The 26,549-nt window shown below is 45.7% G+C and overlaps 3 protein-coding genes across 7 annotated transcripts in view; 1 reads left to right on the top strand and 2 right to left on the bottom strand.

Moving 5' to 3' along the window:
• Positions 1-60: 60 nt before the first annotated feature.
• On the bottom strand, positions 61-8,093 carry TMX2 (thioredoxin related transmembrane protein 2; the record flags this gene model as incomplete). 2 transcript variants are annotated; one of them, XM_079787083.1, is made up of 8 exons in its annotated part: positions 7,835-8,090; positions 3,122-3,182; positions 2,521-2,634; positions 2,176-2,252; positions 1,830-1,936; positions 1,591-1,656; positions 1,369-1,498; positions 61-865 (listed from the first exon to the last, which is right to left on the bottom strand). In XM_079787083.1, exons 1-8 carry the CDS (start codon positions 8,021-8,023, stop codon positions 719-721), a joined length of 891 nt encoding a protein of 296 aa, XP_079643209.1. In that variant the 5' UTR covers positions 8,024-8,090. The 2 variants fall into 2 exon arrangements, with proteins under 2 accessions (XP_079643209.1, XP_079643210.1); XM_079787084.1 differs by lacking the exon at positions 61-865 and having other exon boundaries at positions 1,406-1,498; positions 1,602-1,656; positions 7,835-8,093.
• A 285-nt stretch (positions 8,094-8,378) lies between these two features.
• Positions 8,379-17,779, top strand: MED19 (mediator complex subunit 19). Of its 3 annotated transcripts, none has more exons than XR_013814354.1 (6): positions 8,379-8,673; positions 13,205-13,461; positions 13,625-13,721; positions 14,031-14,125; positions 14,320-14,560; positions 17,617-17,779. XR_013814354.1 is itself a non-coding variant. In XM_079787082.1 (5 exons), the coding sequence occupies exons 1-5, from the start codon at positions 8,406-8,408 to the stop codon at positions 14,386-14,388; spliced, it is 786 nt and encodes a 261-aa protein (XP_079643208.1). In that variant the 5' UTR covers positions 8,379-8,405; the 3' UTR covers positions 14,389-16,416. The 3 variants fall into 3 exon arrangements, 1 of the variants encoding a protein (XP_079643208.1); XR_013814355.1 differs by having other exon boundaries at positions 14,320-14,737; XM_079787082.1 differs by lacking the exon at positions 17,617-17,779 and having other exon boundaries at positions 14,320-16,416.
• The window catches only part of ZDHHC5 (zDHHC palmitoyltransferase 5), a 23,304-nt gene continuing 12,720 nt past the window's right edge, over positions 15,966-26,549 (bottom strand). For both annotated transcript variants that reach the window (XM_079787080.1, XM_079787081.1), the window contains exons 4-12: positions 23,118-23,275; positions 22,010-22,182; positions 21,755-21,857; positions 21,011-21,102; positions 20,445-20,577; positions 19,623-19,746; positions 19,099-19,211; positions 17,786-18,645; positions 15,966-17,280 (exon numbers count right to left, since the gene is read on the bottom strand). In XM_079787080.1, coding sequence (XP_079643206.1) covers positions 17,115-17,280; positions 17,786-18,645; positions 19,099-19,211; positions 19,623-19,746; positions 20,445-20,577; positions 21,011-21,102; positions 21,755-21,857; positions 22,010-22,182; positions 23,118-23,275 — 1,922 coding nt within the window. In that variant the 3' untranslated portion in view covers positions 15,966-17,114. The remainder of the gene's footprint in view (positions 17,281-17,785; positions 18,646-19,098; positions 19,212-19,622; positions 19,747-20,444; positions 20,578-21,010; positions 21,103-21,754; positions 21,858-22,009; positions 22,183-23,117; positions 23,276-26,549) is intronic.

The raw sequence follows: 26,549 nt of genomic DNA, 5'->3' as shown, positions 1-26,549 counted from the left end.
TGAAATCAAGCAATTCCTTTGCAGTAGCGTGGATTTTAATACACAGAGGCGCAAACAAAAGGAAATCCCAGTGTCTTTATTATGGAAAACCATCAACTGGGTGTGGAAGAGTAGGTAGGAAGGTAAGTGAAACCCCAATCCTGCCCTAGGGCTCTCTTCCAGGCCCCACCACACAAAGGAAGGTCTCAGACTTCTATTCCACTTCCTCCCAACCTCCATATTGTGGTTAAAGGTTTGTCCTTGGGACGAGTAACAAAATTAGGTTTATTTTTAATGAAGGCCAAAGACCAAGCCAGGGGGCTTAAAGAAGTAAGGGTCCTTGAGGGAAAATTTTTAGTGCAGACTCTGTACCCTGGCATCTTATGTTAGGGTTCAACCTACTGTAAAAGTAAGTCCAGTAAGAAATACTGAAAAACAACATGGTGATGTGTGAGTGGAGGGCAGCACTCCAAGCTTGGAGAGAAAGCATTTCCTCTTCCATTATGTGAGATCTCTCCCTTCTTCCAGTGAAATAGCTGGCCACAGGAGTGTGCCTGTCAATTCCCTGGATGCCTCTTTAAAATCAGAAGCAGCACCCTGCACCACCCAGGCACAGCCAAACAGGGAAACCATAAATAAAAGGCGAAGCCTCACTCAGGCAAGGCTGTGGTTACAGAAGGGGCAGGGCTTCAAAGGTGCCTAGGATTGACCAGAAGGAAGCACTAACAAGGCAGGAAATCTATTTGTCCTTCTTGCTTTCCCCATCTGGCACTGCTGTGGAGGTTGGGGCCACAGACTGCTCCTCGGAAATATTATCTCCAGTCTTCCATTGCTTCTTGGCCCGCTGATACAGTTCATTCAAGCTGAATTCTCGGATCACATTCTCCTGCACAAAAGAGATGCAGAGGTCAGGGTTGTGGGGGAGAGTTCAGAGTCTGAGAAATAAGAAGTATTTAGGCACAGTTTAGGAAAAGAGGAAGCAAAGCACAGAAATCTACTCTAACCTAAATCTCTTTTATGGGTACCTAAAAGTCAACTAATACTTAAGCACCTATTATGTGCTATACCAAGAATTATAACTACATAATAATGTAATCTGCAAAACAACCCTATGAGCTAGGTATTACTGTCTCCAATTTACTGCTAAGGAACCTAGGGGCTACAGAGTATAGATACAGGTCCTTTAAGACTGAATCTTAACTAATAATTCCCCAGTACTAGCAGGAGAAGCATAATATAAATTTGCTGAGTGAATTCATGAATGAGGTCTAATAACTAGTCCACATTGTGGGGAAGTGGCAGAGCCAGGAATCAAACCCAGGTTGGGCTTCAAAGACCACCTACTGTCCCGTATGCTTCTCCAAACCACTTGCCCACTCTTTCCTGTACCTCAGAGAAAGTCCAAGAGACAGCGCGTCCTTTCTTATCAATCTGTGGCCGCCGCATGACTTCCTTGCCACCTTGGAACAGGATCAGGGTAGGAAGCTGCTTGGTGAGGGGGGATGTGCTCACTTTGTACCTACAGGACCCAGAAAGTACTCTGTAAACGCATCTGTATACATCACTCAAAGTGATTCCCTGTTTACACCCTCTACTCAGGCCCTTACATACCGTTTACTAACATCAGTGTAGCGTCCAACATCCACCTTCCCAAAATTGAGCCCTGTACAGTTGTACCTGAGAAGGATATATTATTTAACAGTGTGAGAAGAAAGAATGGATCAAGAAAAGTAGACGTACAGCTATTGGAGATGCCTTTGGTTGCAATGTACAAAAATCAAGGCCAAAAAACAATGAGAGGGAAAGTACAGCCTCTCAATTCCCATCATCCCTCCCTTTTCACCACTCACTTGAGGGAGAGGTCAGCGTAGATTGGAGCAAATGATTGGCAGTCATTAGACCAATTGGCAAAGAACTCCACAATCCAAGTGACCCTCTTGTCCCGCTCCAGCTCTTCCTGCCACACACAGGGAAGAAACAGTGAGCTGGATCACACGGGCTCCTGGAAAGGTTCAGACCTTAGCATCTTAATTCCTCATCAGGGCTTCCCCTCTCTGCCTCCCTTAGCTCCCATGATGAACCAAGTATCCTTGACTTCCATTCTGAAGCACAGTGGCTCCTCCTAGTGAGTAGGGTGCACAACTACAAAATTACCCACAATAGACCCAAGAAATGGGAGGAAGGATGATCACTCACATCAATGGTTTTATCATTGAAGTACTTGATGTACTCAGGGCCCATGTATAGGGGAGGCTTACATGTCATCAGGAACACTAAACACACAAAAAAAAATATGTTGAAGGAAACAGATAAGGCCTTGGGCAAGGATTTACTTTCAAACCAAATCAAAGACTTCAAGCACCAAAGAACACACTTTGTGGGCATATACAAACCACTGACATTCCCTTCCTCTTAAAATAAAGTCTCTGTAGATTCACACCGTCTGAGCTACACACGTAATTAGGAACAGATATGGATGGAAGAAGACTATGGAGAAACTGGTTTGAATTTGGTTCCATCCAAGTCTTGTAGTCTCCTTACCTATGCAGAGTGTGATGTAAAGCAGGCCCATGCGAATATCCAGGCGGAAGAAAAGAATTGCATTGGCCACTTTACTGAACATGAAGATGTTGCCTATATGTTGCTCCACAGTGACTGAAACACAAAGATGTCACGGGTCAGGCTAGGCAGCAAGCTCCTATATCCCATTCTTTGTCCCTCTTCCTGGAATACTCTGAAATGGGAGAGGGGGAGCCAAAACCGGTTTGGCTCAATGGATAGAGCGTCAGCCTGCGGACTGAGGAGTCCCAGGTTCGATTCCAGTCAAGGGCACGTACCTTGGTTGCGGGCACATCCCCAGTGGGAGGTGTGCAGGAGGCAGCTGATCGATGTTTCTCTCTCATTGATGTTTCTAACTCTCCATCCCTCTCCCTTCCTCTCTATTAAAAAATCAATAACATATATATATATATATATATGAAATGGGAGAGGGGGAAAGGGATAAAAGTCCAAGATCAAATTCAGTGTTGGCATGGAACGAGAGACTGGTACAGTAAATAATGCCCTCTCATAACATGAATGAAAACAACTCCGAAGGGCTTTAGGCCTACCCTTGGGAGACAGAGAAACAGGCTAAACTTACTGGACCTGCGGTTCTTCATCATCACGATGGCACTGAGAAACATCAGGATCTCTATTTCTCTCTGCAATAGAATCAAAGTGGCAGAAATGCCATCAGCAAAGATAATTTGGGTGGATAAAGGAGCCAATATGGAACAAAACCCAACATTGATCCAAAGAGGGAATGATAACTATAAATAACTACGCTGAGGCTTAGTGGGAAAAACACCAGTCAGAAGATCTAGGTTCAAGTTCTAAACCTTGGGTCATTTCAAAGAGAGCTTATGGGATTAAAACCAGGAGCTCTTAACGCTGTGACCTAAAATTGAAGTTCTCCATAGGATGTAATAGACACTCTCAATAGTGTCTATTTTGTCCTGAAGAGATATATGATTTAGCTACTCATATCAGTGATTGGTGAGGTGAGAAAGTAAATAAATTTTCCAAGTTAAAAAAAAAAAAAGTTCTAACCCTGCCACAACCTGACTGGTGCCTTTCAGCGAATCAACTGCTGAGCTTTGGTTTCCTCCATTGAACATCTACCTCAAAATGTTGTATAAAGTATAACATGGAATAAAACTGAGAAATTACAACCAATTCTGTGACCCTGGGAAAATGAAACTTTTCCGGGGAGACTTTCTTGTAATATTAGATTCATTCAATATATGGTTATTTATTTTATTTGGTTTTGCTTAAGTTAAATTATCCCTCTTCATCTGTAATAATCATGCACCTTTAATATAATCTGAAACCTGAAGGAGGCATTTCAGAGCTCCCAAAGGCCCTTTTCAGTATCCTTGGCTTATAGTTCTTTCTCACATTCCAGAATGTAAGCTTCATGTGAGCAAAGTGGGAAAGACAATAAACATAACAAAGAAACAAGTAATTTGAAAGAGTAATAACTGCAATGAAGAATAACAATGACCATGTGAAAGAAAGCATGGGAGGAGGGCAACTATAAATTGGATGGTCTGAGGCCTTTCATACCTTTCTGTTTATAATACAGGGGGCAAATCAATGTCAGACAAAACCAATCAACTATGATTTACAGCTGGGAGACAGAGACTTAGGTTTTTAGCCTCAATTTCCAACAAAAAGTAACTTATTGGATTTAGAAATGGCTATGCAAAGTGGGAGTTAGGGAAGATGACAGACCTTACTACATATACCTGAGCAGAAGTGAGGAAGAGTTTTCCCGAATGAAAATGGGTTAGCCCCACCAGTGTGGCTCAGTGGTTGAGCATAAACCTATGAACTAGGAGGTCACAGTTCGATTCCCAGTTAGGGCACATGCCTGGGTTGCGGGCTCCACCACAGTGTGAGGGGTGCAGGAGGTCAATCAATGATTATCTCTTATCATTGATGTTTCTATCTCTCTCTTCCTCTCCCTCCCTCTCTGAAATCAATTTAAAAAAAAAAAAAAAAAAAAAAAAAGATCCCTAGCTGGTTTGGCTCAGTGGATAGAGTCTTGGCCTACAGACTAAAGGGTCCCAGGTTCGATTCTGGTCAAGGGCATGCACTAATATCTGGGTTGCATGCTCCTGCCTGGCCCGGGCCCTGGTTAGAGCTCATGCAGGAGGCAACCAATTATGTGTTTCTCTCACATCAATATTTCTGTCTTTCCCTCTCTCTTCCACTCTCCCTGTAAATCAATGGAAAAATATCATCGGGTGAGGATTAAAAAAAAAGAAATTGGTTAGAATTGAGACTTAAAATTGTGGAAAGATGGATTTAAAAAGGGAATTGTGGTCAATCAGGAGACCAACGATAGGACTAACAGAAATATTCTGGCTCTATAGCAAAGACTAGCTATATTTCCTTTTCTTCCTGGGCAAACTGCAGCTAGACTCTCTGTCTCCTTACATCTAGGTAGAACTGTGTGACTAGCACTCCTGAGTGGAATGTGAATGGAAGTGATGTGTCACTGTTGCACACAGGCAGTAAGAAAGGGTGTGTCATTGCATTCCAGGTCTCTTTCTTCATCTGCTGTCTGGATGATGCTGGGATGACCTTAAGTCCATAAATTGAAGACAGTATGAGACTGGATTCCAGACTAACTATATGAAGCAGAGCCCTTTTTTTTTTTTTTAATTGATTTTTTTACAGAGAGGAAGGGTGAGGGATAGAGAGTTAGAAACATCAATGAGAGAGAAACATCAATCAGCTGCCTCCTGCACACCCCCTACTGGGGATGTGCTCGCAACCAAGGTACGTGCCCTTAATTGGAATCGAACCTGGGACCCTTCAGTCTGCAGGCCGACGCTATATCCACCGAGCCCAACCGGTTAGGGCAGCAGAGCCCTTTTGATTGTTCTGCTTGTTTGCTCATTGTTTTTAAACTTTTTTTATTATGGACATTTTCAAACATACACATAAGTTGAGAGGATACTGACTGGTAGCAGAATATGACACCCCAAAATATGCCACTTTGGCTGAAGGTTTTTTTGAGCCTGAAGGCAATTGAGAACAACTAAATACCAAAAAAAGCTCCAACCCATTTGTCTAAAAACAAGACATAAAGTTTCAAAGGTGTCCCTCTAACCCACTCTACCAGGAAGGGCAACAGTTAATCAAGAGAGATAACCTTAATCCCTATCAGCCTGAAGACAGCACCAGAGGAGTCTATATAATACTAGAGGCCCAGTGCACAAAATTCATGCACCTGGGGGGGAGGGGTGTCCCTCAGCCCAGCCTGCACCCTCTCCAATCTGGGACCCCTCGAGAGATGTCCAACTGCCTTTTTAGGCCCGATCCCAGTGGGCAGTTGGACATCCCACTCACAATCCAGGACTGCTGGCTCCCAACTGCTTGCCTGCCTGCCTGCCTGCCTGATTGCCCCTAACTGCTTCTGCCTGCTAGCCTGATCACGCCTTAACCACTCCCCTGCCAGCCTGATTGATGCCTAACTGCCCTCCCCTGCTGGCCTGGTCACCCCTAACTGCCCTCCCCTGCCAGCCTGGTCGCGCCCAACTGCCCTCCCCTGCAGGCCTGGTCATCCCCAACTGCCCTACCCTACAGGTTTGATCACCTCCAACTGCCCTTCCTTGCAGGCCTGGTCCCCCCAACTGCCCTCCCCTGCAGGCCTGGGTCCCCCCAACTGCCCTCCCCTGCATGCCTGGTCCCTCCCAACTGCCTTCTCCTGCAGGTCTGGTCCCCCCAACTGCCTTCCCCTGCAGGCCTGGTCCCTCCCAACTGCCTTCCCCTGCAGGCCTGGTCCCTCCCAATTGCCTTCCCCTGCAGGCCTGGTCCCCCCAACTGCCTTCCCCTGCAGGCCTGGTCCCCCCAACTGCCTTCCCCTGCAGGCCTGGTCCCTCCTAACTGCACTCCCCTTCAGGCCTGGTCCCCCCAACTGCCCTCCCCTGCAGGCCTGGGTCCCTTCCAACTGCCCTCCCATGCTGGTCTGATCACCCACAACTGCCCTCCCCTGCCGGCCATCTTGTGTGTTGGAGTGATGGTCAATTTGCATATTACTCTTTTATTAGATAGGATACTAGCCTTTATATACCATTAGTTTATCTTCCTAGTTGCCTTTGGAAGCCTAAAACTTCTATGTCTAGTCATTTCTCCATAATTTTACTGTTCTTTGTTAAAGACACTATAAGCCAGAGTTTTAAGCCACCTCTTTAGTAAAATCTTTACTAATACCGTTATATTTTTCAGTCCCATTTTGGTGAAAGTGATATAGGATATCAGATAAAAATAGGATCTTTTGGAGTAACATGGCTAAACTTAAGCTAAGTAATAGTATGGTCTGGGAAAGGACAGAGGAAATATTAAAGAGTAAACAAGGGATGGAGGATAAAAGTAAGGGAGTGGGCTCTGGTAAAGGTCAAGACTCATTTTTGGAAAAAAGATCAAAACTCAGGATGACCCTCCTTCCTCAGAAACAGATGCCGCTATACAGCAGAGGGCACGGAGCTTCTTCAACTGATTTGTCTGGGTGATCCCTGCACCCCTACTCAGGAAGTATACAGCAAGAGGCTTGGGATAATTTATGATGTATTTTTTACAATTCCCTTTCAACTGGTGTAACAAATTTTATTCATTTTTGCATCCTCCGAATGCAGCATAGTTCCTAGCATATAGTGTGTATTAAGAAGTGGATGGTGCCCTAACTGGTTTGGCTCAGTGGATAGAGCGTCAGCCTGCAGACTGAAAGGTCCCAGGTTCGATTCTGGCCAAGGGCATGTACCTTGGTTGTGGGCATATCCCCAGTAGGGGGTGTGTAGGAGGCAGCTGATTGATGTTTCTCTCTCATCGATGTTTCTAACTCTCTATCCCTCTCCCTTCCTCTCTATAAGAAATCAATAAATTAAAAAAAAAAAAAAAGTGGATGGTGAGTATGTAGGTAATATGGCCAGGAGCATGGTTTCAAGTCCTAATTGTGTGACCTTGGACCAGCCTCCTAATCACGCCGAGATCAACTTCTCCACCAATAAAACGGGAACACCACTGCTGGTTTATCTCCACGGCTCTTTGAGAGGCTTTACATGTGAGCAGCACTGTTAATGACCGTGCACACACGTACGTAGAGTTTGGGTATGGCTGTTGTGCAGGCTAACCCTTGTCACCATCTTAATTAAGCACGAAGAGGTTTAGACTCGATTACGGGTCCAGGCTCTGTACTTTAATGGTAAGTCCGCTACAGGCTCGGGATTCCGGGTCCCCAGGATGCAACCACAGCGAAAGGGGCCGTCAAGGTCGCGGGGTCCTAACTACGGCGGGGGTCGCTCACCCAGTCAAAGTCACACGGGTTGCCGTCTTCGCGTTGCGTGGGGAGAGTGTGACAGAGCGGGGGCAGCTTCCTCACGAGTAGGAAGGCAGCGGAGAGCAGGGCTGAAAGAAGGTAGTAAGGTCGGGCCAGCCATCGTGAAAGACGCGGCACTGAATACACCAATGCAATCAAAGGTGCCAGGACCGCCATCTTCTTGGCCGGCGGCACTGGCCGCTCTAGGGCGTCGGTAGGCCTGGCCCCGCCTCTTCCACCATTGAGACTTCCCGGGGGGCCGGGACTGGGATGCACCGCCTCTAGAGCCAAGAGTAGATTTCTGATTGGACGCTACGGTAGGGACGCACTAAAAAAAAGGCATATGATACTTTATTGGTCAATCTAGCTGTCGCTTTTCCACTTAAGTCATTTTATTGGATAAGCGACTCTGCCAGGGGACTAAGGTTAGATAGTACTTCCTGTACGTACTCAGAAAGCGACGGAAGTAGTTGCCGGAACAAGGTAGGCAGGTCCCGAGACATCCAATGACAAGTGGCTCATGGAGGAAGAGGGCGGTACGCCGGGGAAGGATTGTCCAATGAAAACCACTAGCGCCAGACACCAGGACGGCGCTGGGGCAGAAGGAAAGATGGAGAATTTCACGGCGCTGTTCGGAGCTCAGGCTGACCCACCTCCGCCCCCAACCGCACTCGGCTTCGGACCAGGAAAACCTCCACCCCCGCCTCCTCCTCCTCCAGGCGGGGGGCCCGGCACGGCTCCGCCCCCCACCGCGGCCACGGCCCCTCCTGGTGCTGACAAGTCGGCAGCTGGTTGCGGTCCCTTCTACCTAATGCGGGAACTGCCAGGTGAGTGCTAGGCCTGGCCAAAAGCAGCCAATCAGATCAGAACGAGGGGGTGACGGGCGTGATTCTTAGCCGGCTGGCGGAGGTGCCAGGTAACCTAGGCAACTCGTGCCGGAACCCAGGAGCTCTAGGTTGAAAGGCCTCTGTGTAACAAGTTTGAGGAGATGGAAATCAAGAGTCATTTTGGACATGTTAAGGCTCCAAAATGCCTTTTAGTTCATCCCAAGTTCTGCTACATCAAGAGTTGAGGGAAATAATAATGGATATTGGTACAGTAATTTGAAGTTCATGACGCAATTATATATGTAACAATATATAGGACAGTTCTCTGAGGTAGGCATTGTTATCTGCATTTTATAGTTGAAAAAACTGAAACATAGAGAGGTTGAAGCATAGAACTTTCCTTTGGTTAGTTATTGGTTGATGTCTTCCACTAACCTTATCTATTCTGATTTTACCTATCAGTTGACAGATGTTGAATATGTTTTTGGCAAATGTTGAGTGTGTAGGACGTAGAGGGGAGGACATATGGTGAGAAGAGGAACAAGATTAAGTCTGGTCCTTGTTTTTAAGAAGCTTTTTTTACTTAGGGATGCAACGTATGTAGTTTAAGGATAGTGACCATATTTCTTGTCAAGGCCAATCTCATTATTTGGTGGTCATGCCTCACATAACTATGTGGTGGTTTTGAAAATATTATTCAAAATGAGAGCAAGAATAAGTTGTCACTTGAGCTAGACCTTGATGAATTTATATTATTGAAGAATATTAGGCAGACTTTTCCTATAATTAGGTCAGTTTTCCTAAAAGGAAACACAATGAGGGGTGTTTTTTGTTTTTTTCAGGACATGATGGAGACCCATTTGGATGGATCAGAAATTTTGCATAGGGGACTAATGGTTGACTAGGTCCCAAAGCTAAGTTATAATACAATGTTTAACCATGAGTGCCAAAGGAATTTTGAGGTGTTTTCTGAGGGTTATAGGAAATCATTGAAGATTTTTTTTAACTGATGAGTACTGCTTCTAAAAATATCTAGAGAATGGGAGGTACCATGTATTGTGGCTGGGTAGCTCAGTTGGTTAGAACATTATCCTCATATGCCAAGGTTCAAACCTGCCCTAACTGGTTTGGCTCAGTGGATAAAACGTCGGCCTGCAGACTGAAGGGTCCCGGGTTCGATTCCAGTCAAGGGCATGTACCTTGGTTGCAGGCACATCCCCTGTGGGAGGTGTGCAGGAGGCAGCTGATCAATGTTTCTCTCCCATTGATGTTTCTAACTATCTATCCCTTTCCCTTTCTCTCTGTAAAAAATCCATAAAATATATTAAAAAAAAACAAACAAAAAACAACCAAACCTAATATATAAAAACGTCTGCAACAGCCAGATGAAGGCTCAACCGAACACCGGAAGTCAGTCTGCAGTCAGTGCTGGGTTGCCATGGCTGACTGCCGAGGGGGCTGCAGATCAGGCCTGGAGAGAGGCCCGAAGAGAGAGGCAGGATCTGATCCGAAGCCTCTGTGGCAGCTGTTGATCAGCCACTGCCTCTCTCTCTTTGGGCTTTGCTAGCAGCCACACCTCTGTTTCTCTCCAGGCCTCCAGGGGCTGCTGATCAGCCCCGCCTCTCTGATCAGGCCTGGAGATAGGCCCAGAGACGCTGACTGGCATAGAAACCGACCAATTAGAACCAAATCTGACTGGACTGTGAGGAGCCAATGGCTGCCTAGGAGGTGGAGCTTGTGACACTGACTGGCATAGAAACTGATAAATCAAAACCAAATTGGCAGGCAGGGGAGAGCAGTTGGGGGTGAGATCAGGCCTGCAGGGGAGGGAAGTTGGGGGGTGAGATCAGGCTGGCTGGGGAGGGAAGTTGGGGGTGATCAGGCAGGCAGAGGCAGTTAGGGGCTATCAGGCCGCAGGGGAGAGCAGTTGGGGGCGAGATCAGGCCAGCAGGGGAGGCCAGTTGGGGGCAAGATCAGGCCGGCAGGGGAGGGCAGTTGTGGGCGATCAGGCAGGCAGAGGCAGTTAGGGGCAATCAGGCCGGCAGGGGAGAGCAGTTGGGGGCAAGATCAGGCCAGCAGGGGAGGGCAGTTGGGGGCAACCAGGATGTCAGGGGAGGGCAATTGGGAGCGAGATCAAGCCAGCAGGGGAGGGCAGTTAGGAGCAACCAGGCCGGCAGGAGAGGGCAGTTGGGGGCAAGATCAGGCCAGCAGGGGAGGGCAGTTAGGGGTGATCAGGCAGGCAGAGGCAGTTGGGGGTGAGATCAGGCTGGCAGGGGAAGGCAGTTGGGGGCGAGATCAGGCCGGCAAGGGAGGGCCATTGGGGGCGAGATCAAGCTGGCAGGGGAGGGCAGTTAGGAGCAACCAGGCTGGCAGGGGAGGGTAGTTGGGGGCAAGATCAGGCCAGCAGGGGAGGACAGTTGGGGGCAAGATCAGGCCAGCAGGGGAGGGCTGTTGTGGGAAAGATTAGGTCAGCAGGGGAGGGAAGTTGGGGGCAAGATCAGGCCAGCAGGGGAGGGCCGTTGTGGGAAAGATTAGGTCAGCAGGGGAGGGAAGTTGGGGGCAACCAGGCCGGCAGGAGAGGGCAGTTGGGGCAAGATCAAGCCGGCAGGGGAGGGCAGTTAGGAGCAACCAGGCCGGCAGGAGAGGGCAGTTGGGGGCAAGATCAGGCCAGCAGGGGAGGGCAGTTAGGGGTGATCAGGCAGGAAGAGGCAGTTGGGGCGAGATCAGGCTGGCAGGGGAGGGCAGTTATGGGCGATCAGGCAAGCAGGGGAGGGCAGTTAGGGGCGATCAGGCAGGCAGGCAGAGGCAGTTAGGGGCAATCAGGCAGGTGAGCGGTTAGGAGCCAGCAGTCCCAGATTGTGAGAGGGATGTCCGATTGGAGAGGGTGCAGGCTGGACTGAGGGAACCCCCTCCCCCTTCATGCATGAATTTCGTGCACTGGGTCACTAGTGGATACATAAGTAGAACAACAAATATCTCTTTCTCTGTCTCTCTCTGTCTCATCCCCCCCTCCTTTCTCTAAAATCAATAAATAAAAAGCCATAGTATCTACCGTATTTTCCAGCATATAAGACGACCTTTTAACCCAGGAAAATCTTCTCAAAAGTCGGGTGTCTTATACGCCGGAAAATACGGTAACCCACCCATCATTTGGCAATAACTCACTTTAATTCTAAATTGTAAATACCGTATTTTCCGGTATTTACGCTGGAACACACGGTACATAGAATTGACTAAGTCACAGAGGTGAGGAACATCTGGCCCATGGGCCATTTAAGGTCCGCGAAATCATTTGGTCCAGCTCTGACAAGGCATGAGGGGTGAGTTAACTAAATGTTTGATCAAATATAGCAGGCCAATTTTTAAGTTGATTATTTTGTATGGCCCATGAATGATGTTATAAATATCTAAAAGGCCCTTGGCAGAAAAAAGGTTCCTCACCCCTGGACTAAGAGCAGATTGGAAATGCAATATTAGTTTTCAGGAGAGGAGTCAGGGCTGGGAAGAGAGATTTTAAATCATGTTCATAGAACTGACAGAAAGTTGGAATGACTCTTAAAGTTCAGAAAAGGCACAGTGTCTTCTCACCTGAGTCTTGAGCATAACTGCCTGGAAGGAGGAGAGTCAAAAAAGAGGGGGCATAAAATCAGAATACTATAATGGTCAGAGGCAATGCTGAGTTATGAGGAGTGGTACTCTGGCACTGTGTCTCCTACCATTAACAGTTTGTGTTTTTATTTTTATTGACTAGAGGCCTGGTGCACGAAATTCGTGCATGGGGTGTGGGGTCTCCCTCAGCCCAGCCTGCACCCTCTCCAGTCTGGGATCCCTCTCACAATCCAGGACTGCTGGCTCCCAATTGCTCGCCTGCCTGCCTTCCTGATTGCCTCTAACTGCTTCTGCCTGCCAGCCTGATCACCCCCTAACCACTCCCCTGCCAGCCTGATTGATGCCTGACTGCTCCCCTGCCAGCCTGATTGCCCCTAACTGCCCTCCCCTGCCGGCCTGGTCACCCCTAACTGCCCTCCCCTGCAGGCCTGGTCACCCCCAACTGCCTTCCCCTGCAGGCCTGGTCCTCCCAACTGCCCTCTCCTGCTGGCTATCTTGTGGCGGCCATCTTGTGTCCACATGGGGGCAGCCATCTTTGAACACATGGGGCAGCCATCTTGTGTGTTGGAGTGATGGTCAATTTGCATATTACTCTATTAGATAGGATGAGAGTGGGGGAGGGAGAAACACCAATTTGCTGTTCCACTTTTTTATGTATTCATTGGTTGATTCTTGTATGTGCCCTGACCAGAAATTGAACCCACAACCTTAGTAATATGGTGATGACACTCCAACCAATTTAGCTACTTGGCCAGGGCTGCTCTCTTATCAATGGAATGTGGTAATATCTTAAATACATTGAATTTTTTTTTTATGGTTCAAATGAACACATACTGGAAAGTATAAAGTATTATATAAATGTAAGTATAAATATTATGTGGCTGACTTAAAAACATTTTATTATTCTCCCTGCATCCTCTAGGCAGCACGGAGCTGACAGGCAGCACCAACCTGATCACACACTACAACCTGGAACATGCCTATAATAAATTCTGTGGGAAGAAAGTGAAAGAGAAGCTGAGTAACTTCCTGCCTGACCTACCCGGAATGATTGATCTGCCAGGTTCCCATGATAACAGCAGCCTCCGCTCCCTCATTGAGAAGCCCCCTATTCTTGGTGGCTCTTTCAATCCTATCACAGGGACCATGCTGGCTGGATTCCGCCTCCACACTGGCCCGGTGAGTCCCCTCTTGGGGAGGAAGGAGGCAAATGGGGAGGTCTGAAAGGCATGGAGGTAGTTTATCTGTCCAAGTCTGTTCCTTCCTAATTTACTGAGCAGAACAATGGTGAGCAGGGGATTTGCTCCCTCCACTCACTCAGACCTTCCTTTGGTTCCTTCAGTTGCCGGAGCAATGTCGTCTGATGCATATTCAGCCTCCCAAGAAGAAGAATAAGCACAAGCACAAACAGAGCCGTACCCAGGATCCTGTCCCCCCAGGTAAGAAGCAGTTCTATTCAAAGCCAGAAAACCTGATGTTCTGAATCTGGTTTACCCATCCTCAGGAAAAAAAAAAAAGTTCCTTACAGAGTCCTGGACTCCCAAATTCTCCTGAAAGAAATTGATGTTCTGGGGTTTCCTGGGCAAGTAGGACCTTGGGACAGGGACCTTAGCAGTGCCTCCATATCCTCTCTGGCCATTTGAACAAAAGCAGTTGCCGTTGACTAGGGGTTTTCCTATAATCTGCAGAGTTCTGGCAGGAGGGGATTTTGAGCTCTACAGTTGATAGGCACCTAATGTCTCCAACAGAAACACCATCTGATTCAGATCACAAGAAAAAGAAAAAGAAAAAAGAAGAGGATCCTGAACGGAAAAGGAAGAAGAAAGAGAAGAAGAAAAAGAAGGTAAAATAGGGGCCTGTTGCTGTAGCCCAGTGAGTTTCCCTTATGTCTCACCCCTATACTAGGTAGAGTCCTTGGCTTCAGGTTGGACCCAACATTGAAAACTCAGGGCAGGTTGCACTGTTTTCCCATCCACTCCTGGTCAATGCCAAGGCTACTTCCTAGTTGTTCTTGTGCTCCTGCTTTGTCTTCCCCAGAACCGACACAGTCCTGACCACCCAGGTATGGGCAGTTCTCAGGCCAGCAGCAGCAGCAGCCTCCGCTAACAGGACAACTGGACTCTACCAGAATGACTTTCCTGCTGTACTGAACCTGCTGTCAAAAGCTGCCTTCCTGGCTCTTGGACACTGCCTTAGGAGCATCCCGGTGGCTGGATCAGAAGCAGACCTACTGTGCTCATAAGAGGAATGCATTATGAGAGAAAAGGCCCATGCTTTTGTAAGGCTCAGTCCAGCTTTCTCATGGATATCTCTTCCTCTCCCAGGGAAGCTTTCTTTTCATCTCTTTTGTGCAGTTTGTCTGATTTAGGACCTTATCTGATTTGTTAGGGTTTTTCTTAAAAAAAAAAAATTTTGCATTTATCAAACTGGCTGAAGTATGGCTGCCTATTAAGAGGTAAGTGCCTTTCTGTGAAAGTCAAGAGTTTAAGCCAAGGCATGCTAAGATCTGGGGGGATTTGGGCCTTGTATTATATTATCAGTAGGCAGGGAACCAACCAAAATGAAATTGGGGAACATGGTCCAAAAGTTAGGAAGAGCTTGTTAATACCTTTCCACAGAAGACAAATAAAATAGCAGCTTGCCCATATGTTGACAACCAAACACCTGGATGATCATACTCCATCTGAAGAGCTGATCCAGTTGGGGCTTGACTGTATTCTAGGTCAATTTTGTGTTGAAACAGAATAGCCAAACAAAAAAGCACCTACAATCACCACTGTACTTCAACAGGTTGATTCTTGGTCAAGCCCATGATTTTTTTGAAGTGAATATCTGGCAAGCAAAGGTGAATGCTTCTCTTATCTTTATACTAGTAGTAAGAACTTTGGAACTGCCTCATTCCTTAGTTAAGACAAAGTATTTGGCTGACGTGAAAACATTTCTAAGATAGCAACAAAAAGGCATCCTAAACTAACAAAATGTAAAATTAAATCACTTTGGTCTTTGCAGACCAAATAACTAAAAAAAATCGGAGAAAACCCAGCCTAATGTAATCAGACTTGAAGTTAAATTGGCAGAACAGTTAAAATCTGTTGCTACGATCCAAGGCTGTCCCTAGATCGTAGAGGGAAAACCACTCCTTTATCTCCAGTTTTAAAGTAGGATTTCAGAGGAAGAGTTCATACTTATCAACAGTGAAAATAAAGGGCTCTAGCCAGTTTTCTGAGATTAAGTGTCCAAGAATGCCTATTAAAATTAGGGCATAGCCTTTTGCTTTTGCAAATAGAGACAAAAATAGGAGAGATCAAATTGAACTGCCACCCATATGTACAGCTGGCCATTAAGAGGGCTTTCATACTTTGATCATTCAGTCTTCCCTTTGGCTACATCCAAAATGAACTTTACTTTTCAGACACTTCTGTATTGAGGAACAAGTGTGGGTTCTCTAAGCTTCGAAATGACAGACTTTAGTAGTTGCAAATGATTTTTCCCCCCAGGAATTTTTTGGATTAAATCACTGGGGGAAAAACACCAGGACCTGTTGTCTTAAGTGGTTATTTTCACTATAGTCCTGTCTAAAGATGGGTCAGGACCAGAGAAACTTGTGAGGCTTTCTTTATGACTCCCCACCAGAGATCATTCACCCTGCCTTAACCAGACAAAATAACACAAGTCAGGGGGGAGCTGGTTAGATCAGGATTTCTTTTTATTCCTTGGTTTAAAATGGCTAATCAGAATAAAAAATAAAAGGGCCTTTATCTAGAGGCTGGGGTCTCCCTGTTTAGAGGTTAGAACCCAGGTATCTCCTTTACCCAGCACCATACTGAGGTGGGCTGAGGGGTACCTCTCAAGGGATAATCGGAGGGGCTTAGGCTCCTCTCTATCCCCAGTTTTTGGCATGTGATGAAAAATATTGCTTTTTGGATTCTTCTCTCCTGGCCTTGGATTTAAAAATGTTAACTGTGTGAAATAAGGGAAGGCTTTGAGGGGCTAGTTGAAGAAGCCCACCCACCCTAATCCTTCTGTCCCAAAAAAGGGGATTATCCAGTTGTTTCTGGAGCTTGGCCAAGTTCTTTTCCTGATCTCCCCTCCACCAAAAAAAATCATGGGGGTGTGACCCCTTTCCTGGGGAAACTAAGTGCCAATGAGCCCTGAAAACTTCACTCTCTCCTCTGACCAAGACCAGACTCGCCTCTTTCCAGTTCCTTTCCTGATCACTAAGCACCAACAACAGGGGGTGCTATTTTCTTAATTGGTGATGGACAAAAGAGAACCCTGGGGCAAAGGAAGACTTCTATCCACATCTTTCCTCTTCTCCTGCTGGTCCCAGGAATGGGAAGAGTAAGATTCCCCCTCCTTAAACATATCCCTCCCTCATTTTCCCATCCCAGGATAGATATATAATTTCTTTGATATTTATAATATATATATGTATATATATATATATATATGTACACACACACACCTGGTAACGCAGAAGAGGAAAAAAATAGAATCCGTAACAATAATAAAAAAAATTATTTCTGGTTTAAAAATGATCTGGTTCTCTCCAGGGCGAGCAATTGCACAAATGTCCACTGAGTCTGGTCCAGGGGCTAAGGAAGGGAAGGTCTTAATAGGTAAAGGGGGTTGCTACCCCAGTCTCAGGGCCCCAACTCTCCGACTCCCCAACCCCATTGCATTTTATAAAACGCTCCTCATCCTCTTGGAATCGGTGGTTTAAAAAAATGTCCATGCAGGGGAGGAGAGCCCCTTGAGGAAAAGGAAGGTGGCCACCTGGGGGGCCCTTTGGTACAGGCGCAGAGGTGTGGGGGAGGGGAGGTGCCGAAGGCTCACACCGAAATCTCATAGGTGGTGCCACCTACTCCTGACACCTTCTTGACTCCTCCCCTTGTGGGGCTACTGAGAGGTGGCTGGCCTGGGCCAGGGGAAGCTGAGCCTATACTCTTGGGCTGCCCATTGGACTTGCTGTAGGCGGTCTTGAGCTGTACTTCATCTCTGGGAAGAAAAGAAGAGAGGTGTCAGGAACTGGGACACAAAACACAGAAAAGGGAGACAGTTTTAAAAGTTCAGGGGGGGAAAAATGATGTACTTTTCTCCATACATACTTTTTTTAGTATGATGAATAACTTTTAATTAAATGATTTGTACTTAGTAAATATATACTTTACACCTAAACATTCCCTTTTGTTTTATTGCACTGCTTGAAACAAGTTTGATTCCCTATCTCCTATTTATTCTCTCAAATAGCAGCTATCTTGTATATTTACACTCAAATAAATTAATGTTTAGGACAGGATTAAGAAAAAGTATTAAACTTCAGTCTCTTAACAGGAATGGCCCATGAAGGCAGCTGGAGTGAGAGTGAAAATGAAGAGCTATCCACAAGCAGGACAACCCTGGGTCCATTTGCACTAGAACATACAAGGGCAGTCCTGATACCTTCTGCAGGGCAGGATGCTAATTATAAGTTCGCTGAAGGCCAGGATGGACTAATACTTACTTGGGTGTCAGTAACGGCTGCAAGGCCACTTCTTCAGTCTCAGAGACACCAGGTGGAGTTTTTTGGCTGCTATAAGACATGGATCGGCCCAGGTATGGAGCAGTTGGGCCTGATTCAGGGGACCCTAGTCCCCGGCCCCTTAGTCCATCTGGCTTGCCAAATCGGGGCACAGCTGGGCGTCCCAATGGAGTCTTGCCCAAGGGTGACCGCTTCGAATCATCTGAGGAGGAACTAGTACGAGGGGCATGGCCTGAGCCTGGTGTCGACTGAATGCCTGAGTCCCCCAAGCCTGGTTCTTCCTCTCGACCTGGGAGTGGGGGTGACTGGCGTAGCAGCTTCTCTCGTTCCTGGAGGGAGGCCACAATATGGCGCGACAGATTGTCGTACCGGACTGGTGAGGGCTCTCGGTGTGCTGGGCCAGTTGGCACCAAATGTGGGTGCCTCTCAGCTTCCCGCTGCTGAGCCAGCCGGGCTGACAGGAAGGGAGAGGTGTAGCCTAAAGGTGTGTCTGGCTCAGGCCCTGCCTGCACTGACTCGAAATCAGGGCTGTCGGAAGGAGTGAGCAGGCTGTCATAAGATAAGCTTCCATTGCGTGTCTGGTTGACCAGGCTCTTATAGGAGGTGGAGGTTGTGCCCTCTGAACGGATGGACTGCAACTGGCCCAGCTCAAAGCCTGTGCCCTGGGCTGACTTGAGGCTGGAGGAGCGTGAACCACTGGACAATGGATCGAAGTGAAAGCTTTTGCCAAAAGTGGGAGAGCGGAAGCTCTCTGGCTCCAAGCTGGGTTCTGACCGGTAGCTGGGATGGCGGCTGCTCTCTGCAATTGAGTTTGGCTCCTTCAAGCTGTCACCACGACTCAACTGGGGGAGAAAATAAAGCAGGCTCTTAGTACTGCTCCTCATGTGACAGATGCCAGGTCCCAGAGCCCAAGGTGTCCCTCAAAAATGGCCTGTTATATGCCAGCAATGTTTAGAACATTTGTATGCATTATCTTGTTTAATCCCTAAAGCAAATCTATGAGTTAGTACAAATAATACCACATTTTAAGGTGCAAAAAATAAAACTTAGGTTAAGTAACTTGCTCGTGATGGGTTTTGAACTTAGGTATGACAATCAGTGCTTTTATCTATTTTACTTCCTTGCCCCCCTTTAATGAAGTAAAATCAAGGAGATTCAATCCCCCTAACACCAACAATTAGTAAAATGCCTTTGATTTTCTTTTCTTCCCTCTGCCTCTTCTTTCCCTTCTCCCAATCTTTTTCCCAGAACAAGTGGCATATTTACAACCCTACTGCTTAGGGAGAACCCAGTACCTTGGCGCTGGAAGAGTGAGGCATGGCGGCTGATGTGCTGCTGCTACTGTAGCCTGGCCGATACTTGTACATGGTAGGTGTGGGGGGGCTGTCCTTGCTCAACAGGCTGCTGTCTGTGGGGAAAAAAAGGCCCAGGAGAACCACTTTACAAGCTATTCTCTTAACCTGGCTAGAGTTCCTTAAGGTACAGGAGAGAACAAGGTAGGAATACGTATACTCAGCCAAGGGAACATGATTTTGTTGAAATCAAGACTAAAGACTCCTATTAGCTCAGATCTCAGAGTGAATATACCAAACAGGACTAGGGTGCTCTCTGTCTAATGCTGACAGTTCCCTCACAAACATCTAATTTCTAATTCACTGCCATTAGCTAAGTGGTATCCCCTTTCTCCCAGCTGTTCACAGTAGTGGCTCAAGTGCCACCTATTGGGTGTTCTCAGCTACAACAAAAGCATTATCTCCTAGTCCTTGCCTGTATGTGCTCTACAATTCAGTCACCTTCTCACTCCTGCTGCTGCCCTTACCCTCATTAGTAGCCAGGTTGAGGTGTGTTCGTAGCCCTGTATAACGGCTCAGGTCTGGCTTAGGAGGAGGTGGAGGTTCAGCATCTGCAGACTGGCTCTCTGTAATCTCCAGGCTTCCTTTAGACTGGATAAAGGAGGAAAATCAGATTTGGAGAACTGGGCATTAGGCAACTCACAAGTATTAAACTGGTAACACAGGAGTGTTGGAGAGTCAATTATATATTTCTAAACTGGGACTGGAAGACAAGGGACAAGAGTCAGTTTGAGAATGGTACTGGATTAAAAAAAGTTTTCAACAAGGGTTTCATCCTGCCATTTATTTGTGGGTTGTTTTTTTTTGTTAATCCTCATTTGAGGTTATTTTTCCATTGACTTAAAAGAGTAAAAGGGCAGGAGAGAGAGAGACATCACTGTGAGCGAGACACATCAACTGGTTGCCTCCCCCATGTGGGATCGAATCTGCAACCCAGGTGTGTGCCCTTGACCAGGCATTGAACCCATGACCATTTGAGCGCAGGCTGACACTCTAACCATTGAGCTCACTGGCCAGGGCTTTGTTCATTTTAATCATAACTACTACTTGAGTTCCAGCCACCTGCAAGCTGCTATGTTAAATCCTATGAAGACATGGAAATGAATGGACTCAATTTATAATGTCAGTAAATCACAATCTAATGGAGAAAAGATATATATTTTAAGTAATTTTAACACAAGACAGAAAGTGATAAATACTATGAGAGATGTAAACTAAAAGTATGTTTCCATTTCTTTCCCAGAGTGAGAGCTTCCAAGTACCTAGTTTTGCTCCCCTAAATTCCTCACCTTAGTTCTCCTCAGCTCTCCCTGGATGCCATTGTCCATAATCTTCACAGTTATCTGCCCATCTGACACTTCTGGTCGAAGGAAGGGAGGTCTGATTACAATGGTCTTCTCTTTCTTTGGTCTCCCCAAATACCTGAGTGTTAAGAGTAAAAAGGCTTTCATTCATTCATTCATTCATTCATTCAAATGTATCTACTGATTGCCTACATTGTGTAAAGCATTTATACACAATGAACAGTCCAACCAGGCCAATGAAAAGATCAGCACTGAACAGATTTCTTTGATTCCATGACTGCAATAAGACTTTGGGCAGATAGCTAGCTCAGGGCACTCCGGAGTAAATCTCAACTCTCAGAGGAAAGTAACCATAATACCTGACGAGTATCAACTGAACTCATAGTGTCCACTAAAGGATGGCATGTCTTTCCCATGTAGGTACTTCCCATTCTAAGAGAACCCTTCCTAACGGCAGTCTCCCAGCAGACCTGGCACCAGAAGCAGCCCAAAGGAGACAAAAGTTATAATGAAGGGTGAACAGCAGACCAAAGGGATAGATATAGATGTACCTGGGTGCTGGGGAACTGCAGAGTACACGGCTGACATTGTTACAGCAGCCATTGGTGAAGGGGTTCACACCTCCCCGGAATTTACCCGTAACCTAGAGGGAGGGAAAAAGGGCCGGAGCAGTCAGACAATGGGTCCCTGACTTCCCAAGACCAAAACACAAACCAATGACAAATTATCATATACCCACTATCTGGGAGATACAAAAAAAAAAAAGAGTAAAACACAATCCTGCCATCAACCAACTTCTACCTGTGATAGCTAAGAATGGCAACTCTAGAGTAAGTGTCCTCAGTTCAAATCCTAGGTCTTCCTCACCATAGCTATCTCACCCTCAACATCAGTTTCCTCGTGTAAAATGGGGATAAATATCTCTCTGAATATTGAAAACTAAGATAATATACAAAACAGCAAGCAAGCAAGGTTAATTATGCAGAAAAATAACTGGCTTTAAGCAGCACTATAAGCTTCTTGAGGGCTGGCACAGGTCTTTTATTAAGCTTCTCTAAGCTTGGAGCCCAAATTGTCTAGTATAAGTGGGCATTCTGAAAATGTTAACTAGAGATGGCCTCTATTCTCATGCTTGCATGAGGAAATTGGACACCGCCTCGTAAAACATATTTAGGTGGCGGGGCAAAAAATATATTATTTAGGTATCCATGTGTGGAAGCACAGGCTAAACACTAATCTCAGGACTAAAAGACAAGCCCTGCTCTGCAGAGGTCTCCCATCACTTCTTCCTGTACCTGTTCATTGGTTGTGCGTCCCCTAGCCACCAGCACCACATGAAATCCCGTGAGGCCAGCTACAGGGATGAAGAATAAGCCAGCCACACACATCACTGCCATCCTGAAGCCAAACAGTCAAGGAGAGCAGAGCAACATGATCTCATCTTCTCCGGCCCGTACTGTAGCCATCTTCCCTTGAGCCTTACTACCACAGGATTCAACATTTCTCACTCTTCCCCCGCCCATTCCCACAACCCAAGCCTTGAAGGATACGTGACAGCCGTGCGGACCCCTGAGAGTTCCTCCATGTGGTAGAGTACATAAAGGAGGCCAAAGCCAAACACACCCATAATGTGCGCTGTCAGGGAAAGGAGGAAGAGGAAGAAATAACGGTAGTTCCGGCGACCAATACAGTTGTTCACCCAGGGGCAGTGATGATCAAATTCCTAGGGGCAAAAAAAGAGAATGAGAGGCATCCTTGGACCACGGCACTAGATCACTTTTCAGTCAAGAAGACAAAACAAATGGCAGAACTTAACTGTTGTTTTTATCTACAATCATGTTATTTAGTTGCACAATTAAAACAGAAAACAGGATCAAGTAGTTTATCTTGCTCTACCAGTCTCTAAGGAAGACTTTCCAAAGGTTGATGATCAAAAACCAAAGTTGCCTCTCAAAAGTTTATCCTATGTGACCAAGGAACTCTGAAATGGAAGAATTTCAGAGGCTTTGCAAAAACATCAAGATTCTTGAGAAAAGAGGCTTGGAAGGAAAATGCTTACAGCTAAGTAAAAACTGATTGGGGGGAAAAAAAAGTCAAAAATAAAAGTAAGGGCCCTGGCCAGTATGACTCAGTTGGTTGTGTACCATCCTGGGCATGGAAAGGTTGCCAGTTCAATTCCCAGTCAGGGCACATGCCCAAGTTGTGGGCTCCATCCCTGGGAAGGGGCATGAAGGAGGCAGCTGACCTGTGTTCCACTCTCACATGGATGGTTCTGTCTGTCCCTCTCCTTTCCTCTCTCTATACAAACCCCAAAAAAACACAAAACCTTAAGAAAAATAAAAGGAACACAGGAAGAAAAATATAACTAAAAATTGAATGCAACAGTATGATGTTGTAGACGCAAGAGATAACACAAAGCCAAGACAGGTAACCAGAAAGATGAGCCAAGGGAAGGAAGGCTAGAGCCATGAATCCTGGTGCTGGGAAAACTTGGGATCCCTCCTGTAACAGAATATTTGCGCTCTACCTCTCATGTACACACTGCTCACATAGTTAGCCAGGACTATATTTCATGCACAGGATTCGATCCTTACTCTATGAGTCGGAAGAAAACCACTTGGGTTAAGCATCAAGTGATACCCCACTCAGGGTTCTTACCTCCACACAATTGTCACAGACACTGCAGTGGGAACATCGAGGAGGACGGTAGAATCGGCAGGTGGCACACCATTTCATGCGCACTTGGATGCCCTTGATTTCCACTGTTTTGTAAAGGGGAGCTCGGAAGTCATCTTCCTTGTCTTCATCCTCCTCAGCTGCAGAGAGGAAAGTCAATGAAAAAACAACTGGGCCAGAACTGTACCAAGCACTAAGGGATGCAGTGATATTTAAAATATGGCCTCTGCCTTCAAGGAATTCAGACTAATGGGGGAGAGACTAGGAACTAGGAACTAATACTGTGAGACCAGCTCTTTATATAACATTATTGGAACACAGTTGAAGAAGCAATTTATTCTGCACTGGGATATGAGGTTCAAGAGAATATGACTCAGCCGGCTGGCATGGCTCAGAACCAGAAGGTCGTGGTTCAATTCCAGGTCAGGGCACATGCCCAGGTTGCAGGCTCATTCCCCAGTATGGGGTGTGCAGAAGGCAGCCAATCAATGATTCTCTCTCATCATGGATGTTTCTATCTCTCTCTCCCTTTCCCTTTCTCTCTGAAATCAATAAAAATACATTTTTTTTTTAAAGCGAGAGAAAAAAGAGAATATGACTCAGGTGGCTATGATATGGGTACACTGATATTCCCAGTTTTCATACTACAAATATGTAAACTAGTTATCTCTGAGCTTTGAAATTATAGGTGATACTTGTCTTGTTTATACTTTCTATATAATGAACATACACTATTACAATGTTTATATTTAAAAAATGTTTAATGCTATTTATTTTGAAATCTCTGATCCTTCCACACCATCATCTATCAGAAGTGAGTTCTTTATTTTTTTAAAGTACTGTATAGTTATTTGATTACTCTTATAACTTAACTGGAGGCCCGGTGCACGAAATTCATGCACTTGGGGGAGGGGTTCACTCAGCCTGGATTGCAAGAGGGTGCAGGCCAGGCCGAGGGACCCCAATGGTGCATGATCGGGGCCAGGGCAGGAGGTTGGCTAGCCTGGGAGGGACCACGGGAGGGCTCCAGGGCCTGTCTGGCCCATCTTGCTCAGTCCCAATTGGCCAGACCCCAGCAGCAAGCTAACCTACTGGTCAGAGCATCTGCCTCCTGGTGGTCAGTGCACATCATAGCAAGCAGTTGAGCAGCCTTAGCATACCATTAGCATATTACGCTTTGATTGGTTGAACAGACGACTGGACGACCGTACACTTAGCATATTAGGCTTTCATTATATAGGATACGCAGTATACCTATTCATACAAATATCTTTCCTATCTTCCCTTCTATTTGAAAGCAAGGACCTTTTAAAAAACAAAATCACCCCTAATGACCATAATGTCTTCCATATAGATCAGCGACTTTCCACCTTTTTTATCTCATGGCACACATAAACTAATTACTAAAATTCTTTGGTACACCAAAAAATATACTTTTTGCTGATGTGACAAAATAAAAGGTATACATTTGATTTATTCACACCAGATGGCTACTGTTGTGTTGGTTGTCATTTTTTTCATTTGACAATCTAGAAAAGAAGTAAGTGCCCGACTAAATAGTCATGTTTTAAAAATTCTTGCGGCAAACTGGTTGGAAATCACTGGAATAGATAAAGGACAAAAGAACACTAAAAGCTCATTAAAATAGACCTACTTGTTTTTAGGAACTTAAAGTTCCTTTCATTCATCTGATATTTGAAACACAAATTACAAATGAAGCACAGTAACACAGCTTTTTTTGAACACAATGAATTTCAGAAAAACTTCACCTCACCAAAGTTGCTATCCCAATCCCACTTGTCTCACTCTTACAAGATAACTTCACATTTGAGAGAAAAAGTAGGTGTCTTCATCAGTGACTTTGACAGTTCTTACTCTCACCTCCTAACTCAGAAACAGCTTACTGCTTCTGTATGCAAAACCCTTTTCCCATGTGTATGGGAAAGCATCTCCTTCCTAATTCTTCAATTATCCCCTTTCTGTCATTTCAGCTTCTCTCTCTTCTCTGGTTCTGGCTCCTCAGCCTACCAACATGCTAAAGTTTTCTTTCTGTATCATAAAAAAAAAAATCTTCCCCCTCCCATAAGATATTTATCTTTTGCCTTCTTCATTTCTTGAAAGAATCTTTTTTTTTTAAAATATATTTTATTGATTTTTTTACAGAGAGGAAGGGGGAGGGATAGAGAGTTAGAAACATCGATGAGAGAGAAACATCGATCAGCTGCCTCCTGCACACCCCCCAAGGGGGATGTGCCCGCAACCAACGTACATGCCCTCGACCGGAATCGAACCCGGGACCCTTGAGTCCGCAGGCCGACACTCTATCCACTGAGCCAAATCGGTCAGGGCGAGAGAATAATCTTAATACTCATTGACTCTTCCTCATTTCCTATTAACTGCCTTCCAAACGATTACAATTTTGGTAATTTAACTATATTTCTCACATATACATACGTAAATACACTATTTAAACTGTTCTTGTTCAGATCACTAATTTCTTTTTTTTAATATTTTTACTGATTTCAGAGAGAAAGGGAGAGGGAGAGAGCAATAGAAACATCAATGATGAGAGAGAATCACTGATGGGCTTCCTCCTGCACACTCCCTATTGGGAATTGAGCCCGCAACCCAAGCACGTACCCTACCCAGGAATCGAACCGTGACCTCCTGATTCATAGGTAAGTGCTCAACCACTGAGCCACACCAGGCAGGCCAGATCACTAATTTCTTAGTTACCAAAATAATGGATAATTTAGAATTTTGATACTACTGGATCTACTTTCTAATAACCATCAGCTACTTCATGAACTTTCCTTAGTTCCCACTTTGTCCAGTTTCTCCTCCTACTAACTTTTTTTTTTAATATATGTTTTTTATTGATTTCAGAGAGGAAAGGAAGAGGGAGAGAGAGATAGAAACATCAATGATGAGAGAATCATTGATCGGCTGCCTCCTGCACGCCCCCTACTGGGGATTGAGCCTGAAACTTAGACATGCACTCTTGACCGGAATCGAACCTGGGACCTTTCAGTCTGCAGGTAGACACTCTATCCACTGAGCCCAACCAGCCAGGGCACTAACTTTTCTTGCTCAATCACTCTTCAATTGCTCCTCCTTCTGCTCTACTCCTCATTAAAATGTCAGTGCTGGTCAGGTATGATCTTAGTTTTTATCTAATCTCATTCTACTTTCTCTAAACAATCTTACTCCTATTGCTTCAAATACCACATGGCTAAAGACTTGGAGAGTCTGACTACTCAATTGCGCACATGTTAACTCTACTTAAATGACTCATAAATATCTCCAATTCAACATTCTGAGATGCTGTCTTCCCTCCAAACTTGTTCAACATTCCTGTAACATGTATCTTGGTTTACAAAAATTAGCATCAAACTTATCTCCCAAGTTAGGAAC

This window comes from Cnephaeus nilssonii (assembly GCF_951640355.1).
Source record: "Cnephaeus nilssonii genome assembly, chromosome: 13".
Taxonomy (NCBI): Eukaryota; Metazoa; Chordata; class Mammalia; order Chiroptera; family Vespertilionidae; genus Cnephaeus; species Cnephaeus nilssonii.
This window is presented reverse-complemented; position numbering and strand designations above follow the sequence as displayed.

Coding starts and splice junctions, on each gene's coding strand:
- MED19 (XM_079787082.1), top strand. CDS start 8,406: ATGAAAACCACTAGCGCCAGACACCAGGACGGCGCTGGGGCAGAAGGA. Junction 13,462..13,624: donor TCCGCCTCCACACTGGCCCG/GTGAGTCCCCTC, acceptor TGGTTCCTTCAG/TTGCCGGAGCAATGTCGTCT. Junction 14,126..14,319: donor AAGAGAAGAAGAAAAAGAAG/GTAAAATAGGGG, acceptor TGTCTTCCCCAG/AACCGACACAGTCCTGACCA.